At 36.3% G+C, this 12,244-nt stretch overlaps 1 protein-coding gene across 2 annotated transcripts in view; it reads left to right on the forward strand.

The window, feature by feature from the left end:
* LOC135693387 (anaphase-promoting complex subunit 2) overlaps positions 1-7,169 on the forward strand; it is a 30,461-nt gene extending 23,292 nt beyond the window's left edge. The window contains exons 16-17 of one of the 2 annotated variants that reach the window (XM_065211852.2): positions 1,545-1,618; positions 1,927-7,169. In XM_065211852.2, the coding sequence (XP_065067924.2) occupies positions 1,545-1,618; positions 1,927-2,136 (284 nt within the window). In that variant the 3' untranslated portion in view covers positions 2,137-7,169. The remainder of the gene's footprint in view (positions 1-1,544; positions 1,619-1,926) is intronic. The other variant, XM_065211851.2, reaches the window with a different exon arrangement.
* Positions 7,170-12,244: the final 5,075 nt, after the last annotated feature.

Raw genomic sequence — 12,244 nt, forward strand, 5'->3', positions numbered from 1 at the left:
ACGAGATTTTTTAGAGGCAAATTCAGATATTCCTCTCACCCTTTGAAAAATGCTGGTTCACTACAAAATGGCGTAGGGGATTTGGCAGAACGTTTTTTCTTGTGACTTTTATGATATTTCTAAAATATCATTGTTTTGGGCGGTTGGGGGGGGGGGGGGGGAGTGCGGAAGTAGAAGTATTCACGAAAAGAATTGAATAATATAACAACACAAAGCAGCTTTGTATTTTAGCCTTATCCTTATATTTTAGCCTTATGAAAATAAAAAATATAGAAGGTTTTCCACAAAGCCTTATATTTTCATGTGAAGATATAAAAGAGGTAAATACAAGAACTAAATGTAGTTTAATGTTTTCTCTGAAATATGACAGCAGTAAAACCGGCATTGCAGATATTTTAAAGTAGCATATTTCTTTATTCTATGAGTTTGTGTTTTCTCGCCTTGTCACCCTCACTTTCATTTGACAACCAATTGGTTCTCTATTTAAATTGTTTTTTAAAGAGCTCATTGCCTTCTCTACAATTAACGCTTTTGCTATCTAGCCTAGCTCCTGGACAAACAGAGATTTAGTGTAGCTCCCCAAAGGGTATACATAGATCTTCGTGGATTGTGCATAGATAATTTGTCTGGTCTGGTCTGGTCTGGTCTGGTCTGGTCTGGTCTGGTCTGGTCTGGTCTGGTCTGGTCTGGTCTGGTCTGGTCTGGTCTGGTCTGGTCTGGTCTGGTCTGGTCTGGTCTGGTCTGGTCTGGTCTGGTCTGGTCTGTTCTGGTCTGGTCTGGTCTGGTCTGGTCTGGTCTGGTCTGGTCTGGTCTGGTCTGGTCTGGTCTGGTCTGGTCTGGTCTGGTCTGGTCTGGTCTGGTCTGGTCTATGATATGGTTTGGTATTGTATGGTATGGTATGGTATGGTATGGTATGGTATGGTTTGGTATGGTATGGTATGGTATGGTTTGGTATGGTATGGTATGGTATGGTATGGTATGGTATGGTATGGTATGGTATGGTATGGTATGGTATGGTATGGTATGGTATGGTATGGTATGGTATGGTATGGTATGGTATTACGGAGGGAAAATGCTGAGGTTGAAAGACATGGTAGCTCACTACACTGTTTTTCTACAATTTTAGAATTTTGAAGAAATCGTTTTGCAATGAGCAAAATGTCTCTCTTACACATTTTGTCCAGGTTTGCGGTACTAAGTTGCCTGTTGATCGCATTAAGCGCAGTGAACAATATAGAAGTGTTCTGATCTACACGCTACATCATATTCAGTTTTGCCTATACATCATTGAGCACTTTACAGCAGAAAAGTTTACAGTGCTGTTAATTCTATGAATACGTATGAAAAATTGGTCTGTATTTTTGTAAAAGTTTTATCTGAATCATTAAAAAGGCGTAAAAAAATAATTGCCGCAATCAAACATGCTATAAAATGCTCGAATAACAAAGCCAGGCTTATTGGTAAGCAAGTATTGGATTGCAGATATTAGATACAGCACCATCAATTCACAAGCTGCATTTGGTATTCCTTGCGTTGTCTTTTAGAAACTTCTTTCTACGAAGAAGATGATGAATCTATCACAGCTAGTGCTCAAAGTCAAAAAGACGAAGAATTGCAGGTAAGTCTTTTTCTATTGCTGTTTACTCGAAAGATTCAATTCTGTAATTATCCTATTCTAACTTTTGTTTACCCTGTCACTGCATCATGACATCATGACTTTTATGCTCCATAGAACTTTTTCAAATATTAAGTCCTTTCCATCAAAATCGTTGCTATTTCCTGCACTTTGTTAAAATTAGGTGTCTTTCTACAATATTGTAAAAAACGGCCTGCCTTCAATGTACGGTTCTCTTTCAATAATTTGCTATCTTTGTTAGCTGTAAGACCATAAACAGAAGTTGCTAGATCTATCGTCCTATTTTGCAGATGTACTGGTCCTATGTCGTTGGCATGCTGACCAATATTGGCGCACTTTCAATAGAAAGAATACATTCAATGTTAAAGATGTTCGCAGTAACAGGACCAACCGGGTCCCAATGCACTTTGGAAGATGTGAAGAAATTTTTAGAAAGCAAGGTGAAATCTGGGGAGCTTCTTTTATCTGGTGGTTTATACAAACTTGTCAAAAGCGAATGACTCAGGCTTATTTTGTTTCTTTCAGTATCGACTAACGGCCTGGTACCTAAAGCTGCTCCGCTTAGGAAATAGCTTGCAGATTCAAATATTTATATACCCGGTCATTATATCATTACAATGCTCTTCGGATGACCAAATGAAACAATGAATGGCATGGAGTCCTACTTCTACGTCCTGTTTTATTACGCGTTGTTTTTCAGTAAGCAATCTTGCAGGGAATAGAACCAAAGAATCAAGACTCTTGAAATTAACAGCTTAAAAAATCTGCTTAGCACTATGGTAGAGTCTCGATAAATGTTGATTTTATTGCAATGTTGCACTCTGTGGTCCTAAATTATATGTACATGGTATTATGGAATGCTGAATCTTTTAAGATATATTTAGTTCCGGAAGAGGGCTTCATGAAAAAAAGCTTCACGGCTGTCGTGCTGTCTCATTGGCAGTTTCAAGAACTGTTCTGTTCCTGGTCAACTTTGTCGAGATAGCATTGATTATCTTAGTCTTAGTCAAGATAACAAGAAAAGTTTATTATCTTAGTCTAGTTAACCTAGCCTCTTATCTAGCCCCAAAAAGGGCAAAGTGCATGTTAAAGAGGAGAGTTTTTTGTAGCCAAGGTCTTGAGTCATTTTGCTTCTTCAGCAGTTCCATGAAATCCTTCTGATTTCTGTTTTGTTTGAGATGGTCGCCATGACACAAAACCAGTCGAAAACTGCCCCTTAAGGGTAATGTCACAATAGATTTGATATCTCCATGATTGTCTTGATTGCGCATTTTTTTGCTTTTATTATCCCTAGATAATCATTATCTACCTTCTAGTGCTCGAACTTTTGAATGGTCCATCCTTCCATTCTTCTGCAATGCTTGGAAGTCTTTTCTTTCAATTGCCTCTAGAGGGCTTCTTTCAGTATTCAAAGTGAACAGGATAGTGCTGCGATTCGAGTACTTCTCAAATTTACCTCCAATCCAACCTAAATAGCTTGTGGTCGCTGTACGTCGAGGCCCATTTGAAAACAAGCGCTCCGTATGTATGCTATTTCATTTGGTTTTCATCTAGAAAAGATATTCTGGTGTTAAAAGCATGATTGTTTGTTACATTTTTAGTTCATCCCTTAAACCGAATGCTATATCTACCCTGTATGTAACAGCGTTGTTCATCATATGGTATTGTTCCAGACTCCTGGGTCCTATCGGTCCAATGGGGTCATATCGGTATAGGGAGAGCCATATCGGCTTGGGCAAGAACAATGAATTTGAGGCTTGTATAATGGTTACAAACGCACCGAAGGCGCTCTTATAATTTCTGGTGGGCCTAGAGTTGCTGGTTTGAATTTTTCTAATCCAAATTCCACAAATCTAGATTTGTAAAAGCTTGTTTGTCTTTCAAAATATGATTTGGACAAGCCAAAAATTTGGCTTATTTAGATTTATGTGAATAATTCTCAAAATTGGCCGAATATTTAAATTTTTTAAGCAGCTGTTTCGTTTGTTTTTCCTCTGTTTTAATTGGCTCTAGTGAAGCACCTTTTGTCGATCATTTCCTTTGAGACTTTTGGGTTGTCTTTGTAAAGTAAAACAAAGAAAGTGAAGTGTCAAAGAATATTCGATCAGAGGGTGTTCTTTATTCCAGATTGAATCGCTTGTCATAGTACCATAAGATCAATTGCATATTTGTGCATATCGTTTGGATTTAAAAGGCAAAAGACGATAGACCTTACAATTTCTGTTAGCAAAAATAATTGTTAAATAGGCTTTTAGTTGTTTGCATTCTATCTAAGCGCATTGTTGAATTCTTTGTCTTATTCTTAAAATCTACTTGCTGAAAGAAAGTTGTCCGTGATATTTGTATGTTGTCCGTGAAGCAGCTCGGCTGCCGTGGTCTCTTCATTTCATTGCAATTTGTTCGGCTTCTGTCATGGCCTGCGCGCGCTGCGAAAATACATTGAAGTTGTGTCAATCAACAAAAGGCAGGAACAACGCCAAGGAGCAATAGAGTTCTAAAGTGATGACGTCATAAAAATCTATTTTTGGAATTTTTTAATTTGGATCCCATAACCTGAAAGGGCATCATGAAATACCTCTAAATGTGCAAAAACAGTCAAGTGTGTTACGAATTGGCAGAGATATGGCCACATGTTTATTGCTTCTCTCCCAATCAAACCTCTGTATTTTGGTCTCTGTTCATAACTTTATGAACAGAGCCAAAATAACAGTGATTCGTTAGCAAACTTCAAATCTCTCATTAGCCATATCTCAACTGATTTCAGACGTATTTGGCCAATTTTGCATACTTGAAAGTATTTCATGGTGATCTTTTACGCTATGTGGTTAAAATTCAAAAATTCTAAAAATAGGTTCTTGATGACGTCACACTTAAGAACTCTGTTCAGTGTAGTCAATAGAAAGTCAAATCATAGCCAATAGAAAAACTCAGAGAAAACCAGAGTTTTTTCTATTGACTATGGTGAAATAATGGGATATAATAAACCAAAGGTTTCAAAAGATTATCTAATTCACCGGGAGAGGCGGGCAGGCTTTTCGCTTGCCTTTTCTTAAAACAATTTGCAATGGAGGCTGGCAACTTCGGGGGTCATATTGGTCCAATCGGAGTCATTTTGGCCTGGGAGTCATATTGGTCTGGAGGGTTTTATTGGTCCGGAACAGTATCATTGCAGTACATTCCTAAAGTAGCTGCTTTTGCTACGTTGAGGTAGGATGCAAACATGTGTCTTTTATATTGAAGAATAATTGTCTCATTGTGTTTCTGTAACTGGGGTGTAAATTTTTATCTGGAGTTAACGATACTAAAACTAATGCACGGTAAATTATAATATCCTTAAAGTGGCCCATTTCCGCCTATCTATGCTTTGTTTTGTAAGAACAGTGAGTCGAATCAAATTATTTCTGAAAATATTGCACTAGACCTGACCAATAGACCTGACCGAATATCTTGGTGATTATTTTCATAATTTCTATAATTTGGATTTTTCTGTTATTTTATGATTTTTGCGATTAAATGATTATGGCTGCTTTTAACTGAAGTTCAAGAGTTGCTGCAAGGATATCGACTTTGATTTTTAACTTTTTCTCTAGATTTAATTATTGTAAGAACTTTTTAAACTATATTGTTGTAACATTTATATCGTAGGTACATTAGTTTCACAGGTCCTTGGTTGATAGCAGCAAACTCATTTTTGCTGAACAAGTTTACCTGTATAAATATGGTCTTATTATTATTATGTTTAATATATGGTCTTGATTATTTTTTGTTACTTTTTTATGTTTCCTTGTACACGATTTTTGTTTTATAAAAATATAGATCAGCACTAAGTACTATCGGGAAGCATTTACTGGAAAACCCAATTTGTGCAAAAAACTATTATGGCGACATGTTTCGGATTATTGGTAAAGCCCGATCGTCATTCCATCTAGCAGTTTTGGAATCTATCTACATAAGCACGAAAAAACCGCTACTGTGTAGACAAAAGGAGTTCGTTTTCACCTTAGGACTCCATTGGTAACATTCTCAATAGGCAAGCGGCACTTATTGGTCAACCTATACAGTCATGTGCTCGTGTTTTCTGATTGGTCTATTTCGATCCACAACTGGGTATATATATTTCCTAGCGTAGAGTTTTCGGTCTATGTTCTGACGTTTTAAACTCTGAAGAGTGTCAGACCAAAAGCTTTAGTTTACTAAATGTTTGCTTTTTTCAAAGCCATTTTCACTAAGTACTTAAAGTTTCTTAATTTGCAATCCATATTTTGGCGTTTTAGTACTAAAAGTTTATTAGTTTGTTTCTTATTTCAGGGCCTAAAATTGCTTTATTGTTTTGAAGTTGATCATTTTCGGAAGAATAAAAACGCAGATCGTCACCAAGAACTCATGCAGATGAAAACCCAATTTATGCTACCTTTTTCAAAGAAAATCAACAAAATGAAAGCTTTTGGACTCTTTTAAAAATGGAAATTTTTCAGTTTTTTAATTTCTTTTTAGTCTAGCAATACAGTTTCTTAAATTTTTGTCTAGTTTTCTTAAATGTCCAAGATTTGCCTGTAAAGACCAATAATTCTAAAGATCTACCAAATTGCTAAAGCCTATAATTTTTGGCTGTTTTTATACTCGAAGTTAAATGGTAGGTTGCATTTTGGATATGTAATAGGATCGGTAGGGTGGCGGAATTGATTTTTAAGTCGATAGCATCTTTGTGCCATGAATAATTCAAGGCCATCTTTTCACTTGAAGATCATTTTTTGCATAATCAAGAATTATCGCTGCGAATTTTTCGTGTCACACCTCTTCATCAGACCATTATCTCCGATTCACACTGACAAAACTGCATTTGAGTCGTGTCTTTTGGTAATTGCAATCGCTGGCTTGTCGGCTGGCTTTACCATTCATTTAGGCTGGTGTCGTTTTTTCTTACAACTTGCCTCACAATAGCGGTTCCGTTTCGTTGGCCAACGGCACTGTTTAAAATCTCATTTCTGTGTTGTGCACTTGCAACGTTTGCCTGATGTTGAACTCAGTTTTTCTTCAGGCCTTGATTACACAGGTATAATGCCTGAGGTATTTCCATGGCCATTGCACCGTGTAACATCGATTTTTACAACTTCTGTTGCAATCTTAGCCTTGGCGCCATTTACAAACTTTCCCCAGTCTCCAACACAGCTGCCCGGCCTCAATCGTTGCAAATTTCAGAGATTGTTACTGTATATAACACATTCCACTAAAACTCTTTGCAGCCCTTTCAGTTTCATTGCGAAAAAGTATGCCAGAAAAACTGAGGTTCAACAATTGGCTTCAGCTACTTCGAGAAAATATTTTGACCAGGCTTAGGTTCAGCCAGATGTTTTTGCCCTAGGGAATGAGATTTTTAAAGACATAACAATGTAAAATATTTTACGATGTGGTTAAGTTAACATTAACCCCAAGTCAATATAACAAAATCCTGTCAGTATAGATATGTGCCCTACTTCGATGTAAGATTTGGTGTCATCATTTCATGGTAGCTATTTCATTTATTAAAGCAATAAATAATTGGAACATTTATCCGGTCAATCTTTCATCAGCGCGTACATTCTATCATTTAGGCATTAATTTTCTCATCTATCCATTCATTCATTCATTCATTCATTCATTCATTCATTCATTCACTCGTGCATTCATTCAACTACTCGTTTAGCCATTCATCGGTTACACATACGTTGATTCTCTTGTCAATTTGACAAGAAATTAATTTTGTTATTTGCTCATGTGACGGTTTTCAACATTCAAGTCTCGCCTCTGTATTGGCCAAATGTCTCATCTTGGAAAACCTGTGTATCACCTGGTATCAGAGAATGTTACAATGTTTCTTTTATATGAACCAAATTTTTTGAAAATAAAACAAGCACAAGCTGAGATGCGAGATTGAAGTTCTGTGAAATTTAAGAATGCAAAAACATCGTAAGAACATTTGTGCATATCATACATCGTACATGTTAGGGAATATATTCTAGTGTTGTTAAAGACAATTTTTGCCTTAGACGCACCCAATGTTGTTCTGTAGTAAAATTTTTCTTGCGGACAAATTTCTTCAATTGGCACCTTTATGACTGAAGACCAGAAAAAGAACAATCCAGCCTAAAAAATTAAACGAAAGCGAGTGTTTAAAAAATTTATGAATTGTTTTCTGGTTGAAGTTATCGTAAACAGAATGGAGAAGTGTCAACGTCATTAACATCTATTTTTACAAACTTTTAACTTGGCCACTTGAGCAGAAACAGCATGGTAAAATACCTTTACCTGTGCAATATCAGTTGGATCTGTTGGAAATTGGCTTACATACAATCAATTAAGGTTTTGCTGTCTGATATTATTATTCTGGCCCTGTTCGTTAGTTTTAGAACCAGGCCCAAATAAAAGTGCTTTGACTGGGCAAGAACCTGTGCTTATGTCACAATATCTTCAGCATTCTGTAACATATCTTAATGACTTTATTCATTTAAAGATACTTAATGGCATTCTTTCCAGTCGTGTGAGCAAAGTTTAAGTAATATATAAATTTATCATAGGTTTTCATCAGCAACGTCGCAAGAGCTTATGAAAAGAGCGTAGTTGAAAGATATATTTGCCTGCGTTTGTGTGTACGGTAATAAGAAGATACTAGGCCAACATTTTTGTGGGTTTTTATTCTTTTCACGTGCCTAACATAAAGCATGAGAATTATTAATGAGTGCTTGCAATTTTTCCTTTTAAAACGAGGCATCAATTGCTGTTGTCATGAATAAACAATTAATTATTAAGATCACGCAAAACTTCATTCTACCTGTATGTGTTTATGTTTTCTGCATATTCCTACCCCCTGCACGATAAATCCTTTTTCTGAATGACGTAATTCTGTGATCGTTATTAGGCCCACTTATTGGATATCGCATTTATCTTGTTAATATGTATGATGCGATAACCAATTCATCCAATTTGCTATTTTGTCAATAATGTAATTGTCGACTCTCTTTGTAGAAGGTTCATAGTGCTATAAGTTTTCCGCTTAGATTATATATTCTGGGTTTTTTTAGTGACAACTAGCAATCCTAATTGCACAGCCATCCCTTAAGTACCCTGGGTACCAAAGCCTCGTATATCGGGCAAAGGAATTGCGAAGAAGAACGGGAAAGGAAACTCAATCCATCTTCTCACTTCGGCAGACTCTAAGTAAATGTTTCAGAAAATTTTTATAAATGTTGTATGTTCTATTTTATTGGGGAGTTTAATGAGTCCCGGCTGATAAAAAGCTAAATTATCCCATTTGAATTATTCCACCTTTGCCATTAAAAACAATTTTTCTACGATAAATGCAAAATTGCTAGGACTATAGGGAAAGTGTTAAGAACAGCCTTCATTGTTTTTACTTGCCACGATGTTGCTTGCTTCTATGAAGCCAAAATCTAGACTAATTTGGAAAAAAAGAGGTCTAAAAATTTAACTTTTTAATAACTTTGCCAACACGCTTATCTTATTCATATTCAGAATTTTTATTCTTCTACGATCGCAATAGCTATTAGATAGGGGCTTTTGTAACATGCTGGCTTGGGAGCAACTGTCCCTCCTTTCCTAGTGACTATTCTTTTAACAGACTTGTCCCCCACCCCCATTTTTGAAACAAGGGATTTCTCCCCCTGCTGTGTCACTCTGAAAAGGCCATTGTGAGATTGTGTTCGATTGTCCTGGATAAATGTTAAATTTTCCACTAACCCTCCGTTTGATAAGCCTCAACCTTTGTATAACTGTCAACATGCCTGTATATGGATTGCGGTCTTCACGCTTTGCTTTAGGCCAATTTTGCCAACCTTTCCGGTTAGAACCAATCTATCCTACGCGTATTTCTTTGTGCTGTTTTTTCTCTTTATCTCAGCATCTCATTTTATAAGCACTAGCATAGTTGTTTAGAAAAGTTGTTATGCAGTGGCGTAGCCAGTCAAAATGCTCTGGTCATGCCCGCCAACCAAATTCTGAATAATATGGGTGTGGCCAAATTCTGCCACGCCTAATTTTCGAACTATTGAATTCCCTTTAAACAAAAAAGTTAAAGGCTTGCAATAACAAATATTGATAATCCTTTGGAATGAGCTTTTCTTATTATTAAGCAATTGTCTTGTTACATCATGAAATGACCTTGTATCTTGTAGCTGTGACACTGTTTTGGTTTGTTGGTAAATTCTATAGACAGCTCTGACAATAACCAAACAGAATTGTAGGAAAGATTAAAAAAATAAGTTCACTGTAGTAGATATAGTTAATTTAGATCAGAAAAAGTGTTCTTCCCCTAATTTCTTTCAAATTGGGGGTTTAAGTTCATTTGTAAATTTAGAGGTAAGCTCAAATTCATAAATGAAACAATGAATCACACAAAACACCTCTCGTTACATGAAGTATTAACGCAACATAATAATAAGTAAAAATCACAACAATGCTTCCCCTCTAGTACTCTATGTCGGAAATTAAAAACTAAACGACAAACGTGAAAAGCTAACATTTTATCAAGTCGCTTTTCCGTTTTTATCATCTCATCAAGGGAGATGGTATTACAGTTTTATGTCGACGAAATGGTATTCGTTATTGCTTTGAACCTCTAGGCGAAACTTTATCGTTATTCTCTACCTCTTCATCTTGGTTCTTTTCATTGTTCTTTGAATCCCTGTGTTCGCTAACTGCATCTTCGTCATTTTCTATCAACGTTTAATAATGTGGTGTTTTCTTTGAATGTGATATGTTTTTTGAGTGATATGACATTTGTTTTTTGCTACAATTCTTTTTTCTTTCATCTGGAAGACAGTGAAACGCGCTTGCTAAACTTTTTTTGTTATGTTATTATGTTTCTTTCTCTTGCAGGCAAATAGCAATGTCTCCTTCTTTAATTTTAGATTACTTTACCTGGAGTCTTTTATCATAGTAGTCTTTGTTTTTTATTTACTTTCCTCTATGTTTTCTTTCGCTTCCTTGTGCTTGTTTATCACTTTCTTTGATGACAATTCAGGTAAGAATCCTCTGATCTTTCTATTATATAAATGTTCACCGGGTACGATCTTCGTTGTTGTATGAGGTGTCGTTTTGTAGAAAAGTAAGAATCGTTAGAGTTCTTGTGTCCAGTTTTCTCTTCTAAATTTGCTCTGCATCACTTTTGATAACGTCTTTTTGAAGCTAAGACGTTAAGCGTCAATTCGTACACGATACCAAGGTATGTTTTCAGTTGATGTTGTCTGCATTGGTCCAACTGGTTTACTTGCTCCTACTGCTTGGCAAGAACTATATCTTGAACTGTTTGGCTCATGTTTGGGTACCAAATCTTTTCCCATAAAAACTCTTGGTTTTTTCAGTACCTTGATGGCCTATGTGTGCTAGCTGAGTTGCTTTGTCTTGTAAGACTTCTTTGATTATAATTCGGTTGCCTTTCATTAGGATATCTTTTGCTTTATTGCTTGTAATTTTTTCCATACATTTTTTAAGGCTGGTTTTCTTTTTCTTTGTCCCATTCTCCTGTGTCTAAAGCTTTCTGACGTTTTCGTAGCACGCTGTCTTTCTTTGTTTCTTTTTGTATCTCTTCTAATGACATCCAGGAATTCGGAACTGCATGCCCTATTACATAATTAACAAACTTTTCTGTTTTGCACTTTTCTGAACTTTATGTGGTAGTAACATCTATCGGATGTCAACGCAGGTAATCAGCCGCATTTGTACTACCTATCTTTCAAATAACGTTATATGGCTGTAGTCTCACAATCCATCTCTTTATACGTGCTGGTGGTTTCGATCTTGGATTGTTAAAAATAGCCTCTAGCGTCTTGTTGTTAGTTATGACATAAAAATATGTAGCCATTAAGAAAAGTCGAAGATTCTCCACTCCCCAGACTAGTGCAAGGTGCTTGAGTTAGCTTTTGTTTTAGCAGTTCGTTCTCCTTGTTCGACCAATATCCACTTGAAATTGATGTCTTTGTTTATTAACTCGCGCAATGGTAACGTTAGAAAAAACATAATTGGGAATGTAATCACTGCATGTATTTGCCATTCCTAAGAAGCTCCGTACTTCTGAAACATTCTGTGGAGGTGCAACTTTTTGAAGCTTTGAAACTCTTTCAGGATCAGATCTTGTACCTTTTTCAGTGAATATCAGACAATAGAAGTTCACTTCTGCTTGTGGAAAGCTGCATTTTGATGCTTTTGCTTTTGTATTGAGATCTGATAGTCTTATACAATTTTATGCAAATGGAGGAAATTTCCAAGTTCTGTATCGTGTTCTTTGTTACAACTCTTGTTCCTTTGATCTGGATGGCAACAGTAAGGCTTGTTTTCGTGCCTTGTCTTTTCTATCCACCGCTATCATGATCTTTCTAGCCACCCTTTCCATCTTGCCCCAGTGTACGTCGGGTCTGGTTTCGGCTGAAACACAGGCATAGGCGAAATATTACTTGCTGTAGCCATTATAGCCGATCGCCATTGTAAATTCTACATAGGTTATACAACATGGAAGAACACGTGTGTCTTGGAGAGACATTCACCATATATCTTTTCTGTGCATCTATTACATGTAATAATTACGCAACATAAAGATAAGTATGGATCACTCACTAC

Source organism: Rhopilema esculentum, chromosome 11 (genome assembly GCF_057945365.1).
Source record: "Rhopilema esculentum isolate cy_ngs chromosome 11, ASM5794536v1, whole genome shotgun sequence".
Lineage (NCBI taxonomy): Eukaryota > Metazoa > Cnidaria > Scyphozoa > Rhizostomeae > Rhizostomatidae > Rhopilema > Rhopilema esculentum.